Here is a 16,888-nt window from a genome sequence, read left to right on the forward strand (position 1 = left end):
TGTATTTTTACATGTTAGTGTAATTTTATTAAATTAAGGTAAAGACTAAAGGCCACTTTACACACAACGACATCACTAACGAGATGTCGTTGGGGTCACATAATTTGTGACGTTGTTGCGTGTGAAACTCAGGAACGACTGTTAACGATCAAAAATACTCACCATATTGTTGATCGTTGACACGTCGTTCTAATCTCAAATATCGTTGCTGTTGCAGGACGCAGGTTGTTCATCGTTCGTGTGGCAGCACACATCGCTATGTGTGACACCGCAGGAACGAGGAACAACATCGTACCTGCAGCCGCCGCCAATGAGGAAGGAAGGAGGTGGGCGGGATGTTACGGCCGCTCATCTCCGCCCTTCTGCTTCTATTGGGCAGCCGCTTAGTGACACCGCTGTGACGCCGCACAAACCACCCCCTTAGAAAGCAGGCGGTTTGCCGGCCACAGCGACGTCGCTAGGCAGGTAAGTATGTGTGACGGGTGTTAGCGATGTTGTGCGCCACGGGCAGCGATTTGCCCGTGACATACAACCTGCAGGGGTGGGTGCTTTCACCAACGACATCGCTAGCGATGTCGCTGTGTGTAAAGTGGCCTTAAGTTTCAGTCTCAATCTTCATTTCTACATTCATTTTTTGACTTCCTGATATACAGTATGTAGTGTACTCCAAGGTGTAGATTTTTCTCCTGTACTCTTGTATTAGTGTTTCTCCCAGTAATACAGGCTGGATGTGAGGTCTGTGTATATCCAGTATGCTACTATCTTCATTAACTCTATCAGGACAATGTTAAGTGATTTTAACCTTTTTTTTGCCATCCCTGAGATACACAGGTCCTTTTTCTCCAGTCTCCTCTTTGTGGAGATGTGTACAAAGCCTTTCCGACCTTCTACTATATCTAGCACCGAGAGACCTGTCAAAACTGTGATTCTCAAATTGTAGACTTTTATTATGATGACTATTAAAAAAGTTTAACTTTGCTTTTAGAAAGCAAATGAACAATTCAAAATATTCTGTGCAAGTGTGTACATATCTTTAATTTCTTGTTCCTAATAAATTTCATATTTGCACCTACTTAAAGAGGACCTATCCCCACTCTAATATATCCTGATGAGAAATGAGCGGACCCGTGGAAGTCCGTGTTCGGCGAGTTCAGCCAGACATTAAAGTTCTGTTCTGGACCTGAACTTGACCCGAAACCATATTGGAAGTAACTGATTGGGCAGTTCGGGTCTCCACCCTCATATAGGCAACCATAAACAGAGCACTTCCAAGGGGGTAAAGGAGAGTTTTTTTTGTTCTTGTTTGTGCACACTACATCCGATAACGCTGTACTCCTAATACAAGCCGTTCAAACACTGCAAGTGGCTCGCACTGAGCGTACCGAAGCACAGCGATGCCCACTTGAGTGGCTAGCATACGTAAAGCACCCGAACTCCAAACCCGAACATGGATTTCCTTGTAAAGTCTGTGTTTGGTTCCAACACCAAACCGCAGGTTTACTAATCTCTAATCCTAATGTTTTCTATGAAATCAAAGTTCTGGAATATCTTTTCTTATAACTCTTTATTGAATTGCTGCTCTGTGATTCTCCCTAGACGTTTATCTTCATAAATAGATAAATCAGTTCTAGAGAAATATATAACCCCGTCAACAACGTCAACATTCGTGACAGCTGCGTGTTAAGAGTCACATTTGTCCCTACTAAGTGGTGCGTCCCTTCATAGTCTTACACTGGCAGCAACTAAACATACATTTCTATTAGTCATAAAGGAATGAAACAACACAGACTTATAATAGATCATGCTCCAAAATTGCTCCATTACGGGTAATATATTTATCTACATGCGCCAATAAGCTATGTGGAATGTCATTCTGTGGCACCCAGCATATATGTAAATTAAAAGGACATCCCCTTCAATGCTCATCATTTTATACCTCATCCTGCCAAGGAAAACTTCCGCAAAGGGGTTTGTATGTTCTACCTGTGTTTGCATGCCTTTGTACCAGTTTCTTCCCGCACTCCAATGACATATTGATAATAGGGAATTTATATTGTGAGTCCCAATGGAGACAGTGTTGATGATGTATATAAAGCGCTGCGGAACATGTTTGTGATCAATTCATTTTCCTAATGATATGCTTTAATAGATTGTCAGCATTCTGTGTTTGCTGATGTGATGAGTTATGACAATCCAGCGTCTTACGAATTACGTCCTACATCTACATTGCAGAGGGGCATGGCAGCTATAAGTCCCCTCACTGGCAGCCAGACGGGCTTGCAAAGTCTCCATAAGGAGAATAGTGTTCCCCCGTGGTCCTACATCTGTGAATTGCCATCTATGCAAGTTTAACAAGTACACTTTGACATCTCATACAGGTGAAGCAATGTTCAGGCCACAGAAGGGTTAACCGACTGGCCAAGCCTACTTTTTGTACTACGCTTCTGATAGTTTGCATCAGGAAGAGCTGTCCTACAACTATGGAGAGTTTGTGTTTGCCATACCAGATCTGTATGAAATGAAGGTGGGGCACTGCCCTGAATATCAGCACCCAATCCCCCTGCCGATGTCATGTTTCAGGCTGGAGCCTTTCAGGAGGCCAATCACAGCAAAGATTACATGAGACTTGTGCAGACAGCAAGTAAATAGTCAGGGTTGTGAAACTCTGTGCTAGTCTGGATCCTTCCTGCAATCTGAATCTGTAGTCAAAACACACTACCGGTGAACATGCCTGACCCAAAGGAAGGGAGTATTGTGATTATTGGAAGGTAACTTACTTATATAAAGCATGCTGCTAGAATTGCAATTGTCGTGTGCATTTAGATTACGTTAAGTGTTTACGGCAGAAATAAGCAATTGTGTAGAAATTTCAACTTCCAAAACTGCCATGTTGGATTTTGAAGTTCTACAATATTTGAAGCGCCTTTATATACCAAATTTAAAATTTAATACAGGAGCCCATAGGAAAAATTATTTTGTCTATACCTGTAAAATAGAGACACTTTAAAGGTATTTTAATAGATATTTATGTTTAATAGATTTATTATTTTTTAAAAAATGTATAAATAATTAAAATGATAATTTTAGATTATACAGCAAATTATACATTGCTTTTATGTGACTATTGTATAATTTTATTTTAAGCTCAGAGTTTGAAGTTTCCACATTTCCCATCCCCCCTCCAAAAAACAGGAAACAAAACCGCTGATCCTGGATAACTTTCCACATTGTAGTGTATCTGTGTCTTTCCATACAGAAAGGTTGCATAAACACATCCTCTGACTTCAACTTATTTGGAAAGTTATAATAACATTAATATACTGTATTTGTATGGTTTGTTAATGGCAATTCCGTGATATAAAAGGAGCAAATTCAATGCAAATACCATACGTACGCGTGTTTCCAAAATTAACTTGCCAGGCGTTTACATTCCATCATGTTGCCAATGTGTCCGCAAACTGCAGAGTGCCATACACACTGCATATTTCTGGCACTTAAGGCCCCGTCACACACAGAGATAAATCTTTGGCAGATCTGTGGTTGCAGTGAAATCATGGACATATTGTTCTATTTGTACACAGCCACAAAGCTGGCACTGATTGTCCACAGTTTCACTGCAACCACAGATTTGCCACAGATCTGCCACAGATCTGCCACAGATCTGTGTGTGACAGGGCCTTTAGACCTCATTCACATGTGTGATTTTTGCACACATGTTCTAGCCGTGCTTATTCTATAGAACATGTACATATTATAATATATGAAACTGTCCAAAAGAAAAAAGGGACATCCGCGAAAACAAAAAAATAATAAAAAATGGATATCACACAATGCCAACTGTATTGCATCTGCATATTGTGGTGTTTTCACTGACATGTCTAGAAGTTTGGGAAACCATCATCAGTTTCGTACTCGTACGAGAAAAATAGTTGATACACAAATAGTAAAAATGGACACAGGAACCAAAAGCAGGTGGAAACTGAATATAACAGAGAGCAGCACGGTGGCTCAGTGGTTAGCACTGCAGTCTTGCAGTGCTGGGGTCCTGGGTTCAAATCCAACCAAAAACACCATCTGCAAGGAGTTTATATGTTCTCCATGTGTTTGCATGGGTTTCCTTTGGATTCCTCCCAATTCCAAAGACATACTGGTAATGTAGATTGTGAGCCCCAGTGGGGACAGTGATGATCACATCTGTAAAAGCACTGTGGAATTAAAAGTGCTATATAAGTGAGTAAAATAAAGGCAATATATAACTGTAAGGGATATGTATGATAGTCTAGCGCCCAGAGAAGGGGTACTCGATCCCGTACAGTAATAAATGAGAATGTCACTTTGTTGGCCGTTGACCGGTCCTGTGCTCTGGGCCCCTTTTGTTAATGGGAGTATTTACAGGGGAGTAAAGAGTTTTTTGTCATGTGACGCCACCTGCGGGTTGCGGTTAAGGATGGAGAACCGCCGCTGCTGAATGTGGGTACTCCCAGGGCTGATGGTAGTGGCAGCTGTGATGATAGGCCCTCCATAGGTAGGGCTGTGCCTGGGAGATCTAACTGGGCAATAACGGAGACCACACCAGGTTGTCTTTAACAGTCTCTACTTACTGTGGACACAGGGGTTGCTGGTTCAGGTACCTTGGAGGACCAGTGCCAATGTAGTGACCCAGGTTGCTCTGTCCCCGGCACTCTTTGTTGATTGGGTCCCTGTAGCGTGTAGCGTTTGGTAGCCCCGACTGTCCCTTTTGGGGTACAGTGTCCATCTCCGTATGGCGGGCAGCGCGGACCATGTGGGGAGATAAGTGTCCGAACCCCGATCCTAGTTTACTGCTAATGCCCCCAGATTATTTGGTTCGGTGAAGTCCGTGAAGGTGTCCTCAACAGGCAGGTATTTGCCAAACAGTCTAAAACTTGCGCTTGACCTAGGGCCCTGTGCCCCGTGCGTGTTCCGGTCCCAGCGGTATCTCTGTTACCTGTCCTGGCAACCTCTCTCCTGTGCCCCCGGGGTCACCGTTACACGGACCCAGCTCAGGCATGTTCACACACCTCTCCTGTGTGCTACTCGACTCTCTCCTCACTACCGACTGACTGAATGACTCCTCCCACCAGGCTGGCTATACCCAAGGACTGGTTCCCATGGCGACCATCCCCTTACATGGTTAACCCTCTATGCCCAGTGTGGAGTGGTGAACTAGGATTTTGGTCGTGTTTGGATGGAATCGGCACTGGTACTCCAGGTCCCAAAGGGTAGGTCCTGCATCCTCAAGAGGATGCATTTCCCTGTAGATCCGTGAGGGTCTCAGGGGTGCTATAATAGCAGAAACAAAGTAACAGTGGTTTAAGTTTGCCATTTCTACACAAAGGGCATAACCTTTAATGCTATGTGCCCACGGGACTCTGTACCCGCGAATTTTCCCACGGAAAACCTGAAAGATTTATCTGGATTTTCTAGATAAATCTGCAGGTTTCAGGAAGTACAGACACTCCCCATGTTATCCTATGGGACATGGAGAGTGTCTGTGTCCATGCTGCAGTATATGCGGCTGTGGAATATGCTGCGCATGTCCCGCAGCCGCACATAACTGCATGTCAATTATTTATGCAGAAATACCGCAGCTATTTCGCTGGAATCCCGCAGCTATGTATAACTGTGGATTCCGGGGAGCTGCTGCGGAAAACTCTGGACGTACCTGCGGATATATCCACGGGTACGAGGTCCCGTGGGCACATAGCCTTAGGGTTTTGATTACAGGAACTCAGAATCAAGGGGGGGCCAGGAGAATTCAGAGGGTGTCACATTGGCCAGGGACACAGAGCTTCAAAGCCTGACCTGATGGTCCCTTTTGGCCAGTATTCCCTTTTTCTAAGAAGGGGGGTGTATGGAAGAATCAGGGTATTTAATATGCAAGGTACTCACCCCTAAAGTAGTCCCCAGTCCATTCAAAGACCTGAGATTGAAATATTAAAATCTAGGCCATCCTGGAAACAAAAGCCTAGGGTCAAACATATTAAAAGCTGGGTCGTACATTGTAACATTATATCCCCCCAGCCTGTATCATATTGCAATCAGGCTTCAGCCGTAGCTATTGTCCTTGATTTGGGGGGGGTTGCATATATATTGTTCTCCTCTGCAGGGGGCTTGCCTAGTACACAATCTCTGGAGGCTGTGTCTAGGAACCCTTTTCTAGCTACATGTAGCAAATGTTAAGGGGGTGGATCTAAGGAGGGTTGGGAGATTCAGCCCCATGTTTTAGTTTTTAGTTAGGCTTTGTTGAGTGAAGGGTGAAGACCTGTGCTAAGGCCAGCTCCTTATCGCCCGTACATGGATATTGGACTTTGAGGACTTTTGCATTCTCCTTGGCGCCCCCGGACCTATTTCCTTTGTGTGTACTCTAAAGAACCATTTTAATATTGCATGTTTTATGCTCCCTGCCTCATTAAATCTTCTTGGATTGTTCCTTGGCCTGGCGTCCCTTACTGCTCTGTCGCATACCCCGTCTCAAACTGGTGGCAGCGGCGGGATCAGAACAGAAAGAATGGAGGACAACGGCCCATTAACATCTGGATTCAGAACCTCAGGATACAGGAACTGGACTGTGGTGAGCCTACAAACAATGGCCCGTGAATTAGGAGTCGGTTACAAAGGACTCTCTAAGGAGCAACTAATTGAGGCATTGGAAAACGCTTGCCTGCAAGATGGCACCGAGGAACAATTTCCACAGCAAAGGGAGGAAAGACGGGAGCTGGAGGTAAATACCCAAAAAAGTCAATGGATTTTGTGGTATGAGGAGGAGATGGCACTGCTTGGAGATGAGGCCACCATAGAAGATAAGAGGGAGGCTATTCGCGGAGCTAAGGAGAGGGCATTGCTGGAGAGGAGATTTGCTGTGGAAGCAGCTAGAGGCTCCAGACAAACTTTAACCACAGCACCAACTATGAGGGAATTCTCCAGAGTGTCCCGCAAGGACTTTAAGCCATTTAATGAAGCTGCAGGTGACATTGAGGGCTTTTTTCAGGACTTTGAGCATCAGTGCCGATTAATGGAAGTCCCAGAAAGAGAGCGAGTCAGACACCTGTGTGGGCCTCTTGGAGGGTGGAGCTGCCGACGCCTATAGAGCTATGGACCCTCAGTGGAATTGTGAGTATGGGGAGATAAAACAGACCATTCTGGAACATTATGCCGTGACCCCAGATACTTATAGGACTAAGTTCCGTACATTAGCCTGTGATGGAGAAGTGTCTTTCAAAATGTTTGCCCACAGACTGAAACAAGTATGCCATCGCTGGCTGGAGGGAGAGGGAGCCTTAACTTGGGAGACCTTCCTCCAGGTCATCCTGAAAGAGCAGTTCTATGCCAGGTGCCCTGCTGAAATCAGGGAATGGGTGCGCGAGAGAAAGCCATCAACTGTGGAACAAGCTGCCGCTCTAGCTGATGAGGTGCTCACCATCAAGCCTCAATGGAAAAGGCTACTAGTCGGTGACAAAAAAACTACCAGCTCCCCAACACCAGTGGTCCCTTGTCCTTTGGCCTCCAATGTTCACCGTCCCAATAGACTACCAACACATGGCGGACCCCGTGTGAATGTGCCTCCTACTACTCCTGCCTCCTCTTTGGGAGTACGACGTGGAGAAAGACTCATAGAACGCAGATGTTATGGATGTGGGCAGCCTGGTCATCTGCAAGCTCACTGTCCAGGTGCTCAGAGGCAAAACAGTTACAGACCCCCTTTGCCTGTTCATTATCTACAGACACCCTCAACAGGAGAAGAGCTGGATTCATTCCCTGATGATTTGCCAAGTGACTCTGATATGTTGACTTCCCTACCAGGAGTCTATGGGGTGCGAGCCACAGCCGCCTGTTCTTCTGATCTTCAGCATAAACATCTACAGGAGGTTGTGCTGGATGGCCAAAAAGTTGTTGGCTTTCGTGACACTGGGGCTTTTCTCACCATCGCAGATCCCCGAGTAATTCAACCAGAAGCAATTCAAAAGGGACCAGGAATTGCTATTGAATTGGCTGGAGGTACTCAAAGGTACATTCCAAGAGCGAGTGTGACCCTGGATTATGGCTTTGGAGCAAAACAATGCACGATTGGTGTGATGAGCGGCCTTCCTGCAGACATTCTTCTAGGGAATGATGTGGGGAATCTTCAATGCCACTTTGTCGGCGCGATAACCAGAAGTCAAGCAAAGAGAGCAGCAGATGTGGACGTGTTCAACCCATCAATGGAACTGAGGCCACCCGAACTGCTTTCACAGCCGGTGAGTGATTCTTCTTGTGGGTCTCATATGAATGTCACTTGGGATAAAGTTCAGTTTAGACAAGAGGTAGAGACTGACCCCACCCTGGCTAGCTTTAGAGCTCGGGCTGAAGTAGGGCAGTTAGGAGAAAATGGGGAAAAAATTATCAGAGAAAATGGACTCCTATATCGAGTTACCAACGCTGACTCCTTAGATAAGCCCTGGACTTATAGCAAACAGCTGATTGTTCCTCAGAAATACAGAATTTCCCTATTACACCTTGCTCATGACATTCCTACTGCTGGCCATCAAGGGAAAACCCGCACCGAGAGACGATTGACTCAAATTTTCTATTGACCTGGAATTTCTCAAGCAGTGGCGCATTTCTGCCGAACCTGCGACATATGTCAGCGTAGAGGGCGACCCGGAGATCACCCAAAGGCACCCTTGCAACCACTCCCTATAATAGAAAAACCCTTTCAAAGAGTAGCTGTCGATCTCATTGGACCACTGGCTAAACCAAGTAAATCTGGAAAGCAGTACATTCTCACTGTTGTGGACTATGCCACCCGATATCCAGAAGCCGTGGCCTTGTCAAGTATTTCTGCAGCCAAGGTGGCCGAGGCCCTTGTTACCATTTTCACCCGAGTAGGATTCCCCAGTGAAATCTTATCGGACCAAGGCTCCCAGTTTATGTCAGAGTTGGTGCAGTGTCTGTGGCGCACCTGTGGAATACGGGCAATTCGAACTACAGCATACCATCCTCAAACCAATGGACTTTGTGAACGGTTTAATCAAACACTGAAAAATATGCTAAGGGCCTTCACTGACAGTGATTCCGACTGGGAGAAGTACCTACCCCATCTCCTGTTTGCCTATCGGGAAGTTCCCCAGGAGTCCACTGGGTTTTCCCCCTTTGAACTACTCTATGGAAGAAAGGTCAGAGGACCCTTAACTCTGCTAAAGGAATATTGGGAGGGGCAAGTTGAAGATACAGGAACCCCTGTTGTTCCATATGTCCTCAAGCTTCGGGAAACCCTGGCTCAACTTGCTAGTTTGGCTCAGGATCATGTACGGATGACTCAAACCAGACAGAAGACATGGTATGACCGCAAAGCACGCTATCGAGAATTTGTAGAGGGACAACAAGTCTTAATGATTGTTCCCCATCGGCAAAATAAACTCCAGACAACATGGGAGGGTCCCTTCCGGGTTCTCAGAAAACTAAACGACACCAATTACCTTCTTGCTCTAGATGATCAGTGTCTAAGATTAAGGACTGTCCATGTGAATATCATTAAGGAGTACCATGACCGGACATTACCTATGATAGCAAGCTGTCGGCTGGCTTCAGAAGATGGTCAGGAGGATGAGGACCCATTACCTGATCTTGTTGAAGCAGCCAGAGCCCCATCCACTGTGGAACAGGTTCCTCTGAGAGATCACTTAGATTCCTTACAGAAAAAACAAATGCTGGGAGTGCTCCATCAGAGACAGGCTGCTTTCTCATCCCGACCAGGTCGAACCACAGTAACCCAACATCATGTGGACACTTAGGGCATCTGTCCCATACAACAGGCTCCCTACCGGGTACCAGAATCAGTTAGAAACACCATGCAGCATGAGCTGGAGGAGATGTTACAGCTTGGGGTGATTCAGGCCTCCCATAGTCCTTGGGCCTCTCCTGTTGTGTTAGTACCCAAGAAAGATGTGAGTACTCGATTTTGTGTGGACTACAGACGACTAAATGACCATACCATCAGTGATGCTTACCCAATGCCCCGCATTGATGAACTTCTAGACCGGCTAGCTGGGGCACGATACGTCACCACCTTGGATCTCAGTAAGGGATACTGGCAAATTCCCCTGACGGAGGAAGGTAGAGAAAAGTCGGCTTTTATAACCCCCTTTGGTCTGTATGAATTTCTAAATATGCCTTTCGGAATGAAAAACGCCCCTGCAACCTTTCAGAGAATGGTGGACCAGATCCTCCGGGGATGTGGCGACTTCGCTTGTGCCTACCTGGATGATATCGCCATCTTCAGCCACACATGGGAGGAACATCTGAATCAAGTAGCTGTTGTTCTCGACCGGATTCTCACAGCAGGCCTAACTATTCGACCTGATAAATGCCAATTGGGGATGGGTGAAGTCCAATATCTAGGGCATCGAGTAGGAGGGGGGAAGTTACGTCCTGAACCTGCCAAAATCCAGGCTATTAGAGACTGGCCTGTACCCCAAACCAAGAAACAAGTTATGGCTTTTTTGGGCACTGCCAGTTATTACCGAAAATTTGTTTCTCATTTCAGCAGTGTGGCCAAGCCCCTTACAGACCTCACGAAGAAAACGATGCCCCGGCTGGTGATCTGGACTCCAGCCTGTGATGAGGCTTTTAACCGGCTGAAGGACGCCTTGGTCTGCGATCCTGTTCTGGCTGCTCCAGACTACAAGAGGAGATTCATTGTGCAGACGGATGCCTCTTCTTATGGACTGGGAGCTGTCCTCAGCCAGGTGAATGCAGCCGGGGAGGAGCACCCCATTACCTACCTCAGCAGGAAACTGCTGGACCGAGAAGTGGCCTATGCAACTGTTGAAAAAGAATGTCTGGCTGTAGTGTGGGCCCTTAGGAAACTACGGCCGTATCTGTATGGACGAGAATTCACTGTGGTTACTGATCACAATCCCCTCACCTGGCTGAACAGAGTCTCTGGGGACAATGGACGATTACTACGATGGAGCCTGGCTCTTCAACCATATAACTTTACCATACAATATAGAAGGGGCAGCCAACACCAAAATGCAGACGGATTGTCCAGCCAAGAAGAGCCCTGAGTCAGGTCCACCATGTTTACGTGTACTTGACAAGCGACCTGTTGAGGTCACTAGTCCGTACACCAATTGAGGGGGGAAGGGGTTGTAAGATTATATCCCCCCAGCCTGTATCATATTGCAATCAGGCTTCAGCCGTAGCTATTGTCCTTGATTTGGGGGGGGGTTGCATATATATTGTTCTCCTCTGCAGGGGGCTTGCCTAGTACACAATCTCTGGAGGCTGTGTCTAGGAACCCTTTTCTAACTACAAGTAGCAAATGTTAAGGGGGTGGATCTAAGGAGGGGTGGGAGATTCAGCCCCATGTTTTAGTTTTTAGTTATGCTTTGTTGAGTGAAGGGTGAGGACCTGTGCTAAGGCCAGCTCCTTATCGCCCGTACATGGATATTGGACTTTGAGGACTTTTGCATTCTCCTTGGCGCCCCCGGACCTAGTTCCTTTGTGTGGACTCTAAAGAACCATTTTAATATTGCATGTTTTATGCTCCCTGCCTCATTAAATCTTCTTGGATTGTTCCTTGGCCTGGCGTCCCTTACTGCTCTGTCGCATACCCCGTCACATACATAAAAAAGCTTTTCTACTCCCCCCAAGGAAACAGAAGGTAACCTTTGACTGAGAAGTTTAAGTATTTCTGTTATTTTCTCCCCTTTATAACGGTTTTGCATAATTGTGTGTCAATTTTCTTTTACAACTTTTTACTGTATTTTTTATATTAAAGCTTAACATTTTAATAAGTTTGATCCTTGTATGCTCTGTAGAATCCATAGACTTACGGAGAGTGTGTGACCCTGTTCATTGTCAGACAGTAGTATATTTTGGGGGCTCCTCACCCCATGTGGTTGATTGGTGGCGCCGGGGTGTGTGGACTGTATCAGGGTGTGATTTATGGTCACTTTATAGCCTGTAACAGAGATTGAGTGAGTGGAAATAAATTAACCCTTGCAGGCACACCCCACGTTACGTGCTGAGAAGTGTGTACGTGACAATAACACGATGAAAACTTGTCTATTTTTGCATTTGATAATGTATCTGATGTGTGGCTCCAGGTAAATGTACAAACCAGGGAAAACTGACATGGATATTAACTTTTCCACTAGCTACTGTTCACCAGACAGTGTACTCTTGGCTCCCGTCTAGCTGGTATATTTTGACATATTGTTTAACAAAATGCACAGATTGTAGTACGTGTTACTGTAGCATTTTTTTAAGCTAACAGTGTCAAAACACCTAAAAAAAATTGTATTTTTGTAAAAAACAAAAACTAATGTAAAACCAATGAGTTGATGCTTAACAGGCAACAAAATACAAACCATTACCAGAAAAAAAGCTGTGAAAATGCAATCTATTGTGCATTTTCAGTACATGTGGGTGTATAGGGTTTCTTATTGGTACATGTGTTCGAAACAAATTGGTTACAGAATAATGTGGACTCCTTCACTTCACCTTAAGGATACCGTCACACTAAACGACGTACCAGCGATTCCGACCGCGATACGACCTGGTCAGGATCGCTGGTAAGTCACTGGCAAGTCACTGGCAGGTCGCTGGTGAGATGTCACACAGTCAGACCTTACCAATGACGCAGTAACGATAGAGGGCGCAGTAGCAACCTGTATAACGATCTCGGTGGTGATTGGGACCCTGTCACACAGCGTCAAACACAGCGATGCGTCCTTCCCTGTGGGAGCCCGACGAGGAAAAAATGAACCAGAACAGTGTGTAATGATCAGCAATTTCACAGCAGGGGTCAGGTCGCTGCTTAGTGTCACACACCGCGAGATCGCTGATGAGGTCACTGGTACGTCACAAAACCTGTGACTCAACAGCGATCTCGCTAGCGATCTCGCTATGTGAGAAGTACCCTTAAGGCTGGGCTCACACAAGCATATTTCACGGTCCATACACAGACTGCAGTACTCCATGTGATGGTGGGTCTCCCGACATGAAATTGCAGCCACCTATGCTTCTATGAGGATGTAAGGTCAGGTTAGGACTGGGAGACCTGTGGTCAATCCAGGTATTGCACTTCGTATACTGACCATCAATTAGAATTGTGTGAACTGGGCCTTAAGGATATCTTTATTTAGAAGCAGAGAAACCTGAGTTTCGGTGTGCGTATCAAACACAGGCTTAAAGAAAAAAATATTTTGGGGTCACTATATATGCAAACCACTTACGCAAGTATCTCTGTGCTTGGGTATTCTTAGTGCTCAACCCAGTGCGAGCTGCTTGCAGTGGCAGAATTGCTCTCACTGGGGGTAACAACAGTGTGATAGGATAAAGTGTGTAAAAAAAAAAATAAATAAATGGGGGGAAAAAACCCACCCTCCCCAATAAGTGATCTATTTATGGCTGGCTACACGTGGGCAGAGACCTGAACTACTCAATATGTGACTTCCATTGGTGTTCAGATCAAGTCCAGATCCCAAACCGACCTGCCATGGGTCCGCTCATCTCTATTTAGAAGTCATGTAAAAAAAAAACAAAACTCATTTTATGGCCGCACCTCCAATGAAGTGTCGCGGGCGGAGGAGGGGTTGCTGCGCTCTCCCACTGCTCGGGTCCGGCTGCTGCTGCTCGGTGGTGGCGCGAGCGTTGGGCCGGATCCCGGGGATCCCGGGAGCGATGACAGGGAGCAGCTTGGATGTTGGTTCTCCCCTCCGTGGGTAGGGGGTTGGTTGGTCCCGGGGCCCGGTGATGGGGTAGGGATGGATCGCAGGCGGGTTACGGGGCCTGGTGAGGTGCAGGGTTGCGGGGGCAGCGCTGTGCCGCACGGCACGGTGGTACTCACTCAGCCAATGACGAATGCAAAGTCTCCGGTAAAACAAACGGCTGGATGGACGGGTCCCACAGACGGCTGCGGTGTTTCTCCTCCCGGCAGGTTGATGGTGACTGCCTTTCCCTGCACCTATGTAGTGTAAACGGTTCCAATGGGTTCCCACTGGTAACCCGCTCCCCAGCTTGAAGGTTGCTGAAGGAGCCCCTTTTGCCCGCAGGCCCTGGCCCTGGGAACTTTAGCCTTGGCGGTGACCGTGTTTCCCTCTAACGGTTGGACTGTTGCCTTCTGTCGGGACTTGGCTGCTGGGAAACCCAGGAGGTTCCCTTCGCTAACGGATTTGACAAATTGCACGGCGACTCCTAGCCTTGCCGGGGTCCGTAAGCCCCTGCCGGATGGTGCTGGCTTATCTTTGCGTACCGGTCCGGTACCGCTGGGCCACCGCCCGTCCACGGTCCTTACGGCTAGCTCCAATCTGCCTCTCCTGCAGACGGTCACCACCGTCTGCCAACCTTGCTGTTCCGTCCGGGCCACACACCCGGACCACTTTCTGTCTGCTCCTTTACCACTTTTCTCTCCTCTCACTTTCACTTCCAAACTTCAACTAACTGTTTTTCCCGCCTCCAGGACTGTGAACTCCTCGGTGGGCGGGGCCAACCGCCTGGCCCACCCCCTGGTGTGGACATCAGCCCCTGGAGGGAGGCAACAAGGGTTTTTGTCTGACTTTGGTGTGCCTGATTGGAAGTGTGGGGTGTGTTGGTGTAGTGCTTGTGACGTCCTGGCTTGCCCAGGGCGCCACATTCCCCCTTAGTAAAATGCAGATCGTCCGCGGGCTGCCCGTCCATCACCGGTTTTATTTTCACAACTGAAAAAGATAAACGGTTAACATATAAAAACATTTGCAATCTTCCCACATCGGGAGGCACATACTTAAACGTTGCTAACGGTAACGGCTTCCGCTCTCTCCCACCCAAGCAACCTGGCCCTGATGCTGCCCCTAAGCAAATGGGCAGCACCCCTTGACCCCAGTCCAGCACAAGTTACCCGAGCGGGTTCTGTCCTTTTCAGGGGACCCACGTCCATGGCGAACCCCTGAAACCCCGGAGGATCGCCACCGGTTGCGGTAGTGGCGGGCCTGGGCGATCACTTCCCTCCAGGCCCATCCTCCAAATCAGCCTCTCCGGAGGCAGTTACGGTAAAGCCAACATTTTTATTTACACACCACAAGTTTGTGGTTGCCCTGCCTGTTCTCGGGCTTGTCCGTAGCAGTTTCTACGCATTGATTGCAAACAGTCCCCACGGGGACAACAGTTGCCGGCAACGACCGGTTCAAATCAGGGATGGTCAATCAGGTGACTTCTTTGGTAATCATTCACTTATCATTCACAATCTTTTTTAAAACTTTTAAACGGTACTTTGGTGGTCCCAATGGGGACAGCTCGCAACGGGACTCCGCTGCCATCACTCGGACTCTTCGGTGTCGGCTGGGGGAGGGGGCGCGGTGGACACCCGGGCCTCTTGGCTGCCCCTCAACTTTGCATCCAACGCAAACCACCCCCTCTCCCCGCAGTGCCGGGTGTACTGCACCAGGTCTCCCGGCATCAGGTTGCGGCCTGGGTGCTCCTCCGGCAGGTGGGCGTTGACATCCCGCCGGGCTACAAAGACTTCGGCCTCCAGGCCTGGCTCGTAAATAAAGCCATAGCCCCGGCGGACATCAAACCGCCTCACCTGCCCTTCATACAGGGGGCCCCGGACACGGAAGGTCGCTTGCCGGAGGCTTTCTTTTTCCCGGATCGTGCGGGCCACCAACTCTGCCTTCTTCCTCTCCCTTTCCGCGATCTCCGGGCCCAGCAGTGTCTGCTCCCTGTCCCAATATGGGGCTGCTGCGAGCTCCGGCGCACGGGTCGGGCCCCGCGAGACGTTCTGGACACTGCCCACCACTGGCAATCTGGGTGGAAGGTCCCACGGTGACTTGGCCTGGGGTGCTGCCCTGCAGCGGCAACCCGGCGCAACCTCAGCCGAGGTGTGGGGGATGGGCGCAGGGGTCCTCTTCCACCAGGCCTCCTGCACGGAGCGGCCTGTCGGCTCCGGCTCGGGGGAAGTCTCCGCAGATACCTCCGGTTCGGGCTTCGGCACCTTCCACGGTAGCTGTTCTGGTCGATCACGGGCTCCGGCTGCAGGCCGATCCGCCTGGGCGGACGTGCGGGGTACCGCTTCCGGTTGCGGTGGTAGCGGGCCTAGTGGCGGGGGCGCGGCGGCCAATACGGGTAGCGGGGGAGGTAGCTGGGTGAGCGGGTGTGGACTGGGTACCTCGGCCGCGATGACCGACCCACTAGGGGTACAGGGGCGTGGGTCATTCACCCTCCCTTCCGAAACTCCCTCTTCCTCGCGTCTCCGCACGGTCGCCACAACCTCCGCCATGTCGGCCTCCCACTCCTTCAGGAGGAGCTGCATCTTGAACTGCAGCCGTTGTTGGAGCTGAGCGGTCCGGATCTCCACCCACGCCGCGGTTCCAGGCGCGGGGGCTACGGTGCTGCGGGGCGGCATAAACATGGCTCTGGTGGCCTCTTCCAGGAACCAGCAACAAGATGGCCGCAGGGCCTTGGCGTCTCTGCTTTTATAGCCGCGGGCTACATGCGGCCAGACGCCATCAGTCCCCCTTAGTCTCTTTCCGGCTCCTCTACAGGGGCGGGGTTTTGGCCTTCGCGCCTCCACTGCTCGAGGAGACACTCGAGCGGGTATTTTTCGCGCCCAAGATGGCGGCTTCTTACATTTTTCGGCCGGACACCTCCGGCGGTCACAAGGCGCACCTCTACCAGACGGCAGAGCGGTAAGATCCTGTTCGTGACGCCAAGTTGTCGCGGGCGGAGGAGGGGACGCTGCGCTCTCCCACTGCTTGGGTCCGGCTGCTGCTGCTCGGTGGTGGTGAGAGCGGTGGGCCGGATCCCGGGGACTCGAGCGGCGTTCCTCGCCTGTGAGTGAAAAGGGGTTTGGTTTTGGGGATTTATATTGTCCGTGACGCCACCCACAGTTGTGGTGAGATTGGTG

General features: G+C 48.9%; 1 protein-coding gene across 1 annotated transcript in view; it reads left to right on the forward strand.

Annotated features, from left to right (window-relative positions):
* Positions 1–2,599: 2,599 nt before the first annotated feature.
* CRYL1 (crystallin lambda 1) overlaps positions 2,600–16,888 on the forward strand; it is a 214,394-nt gene continuing 200,105 nt past the window's right edge. The window contains exon 1 of the mRNA XM_075334644.1: positions 2,600–2,768. Coding sequence (XP_075190759.1) covers positions 2,728–2,768 — 41 coding nt within the window. The 5' untranslated portion in view covers positions 2,600–2,727. The remainder of the gene's footprint in view (positions 2,769–16,888) is intronic.

The sequence above is a fragment of the Anomaloglossus baeobatrachus genome, chromosome 2, assembly GCF_048569485.1.
Source record: "Anomaloglossus baeobatrachus isolate aAnoBae1 chromosome 2, aAnoBae1.hap1, whole genome shotgun sequence".
Classification (NCBI taxonomy): domain Eukaryota; kingdom Metazoa; phylum Chordata; class Amphibia; order Anura; family Aromobatidae; genus Anomaloglossus; species Anomaloglossus baeobatrachus.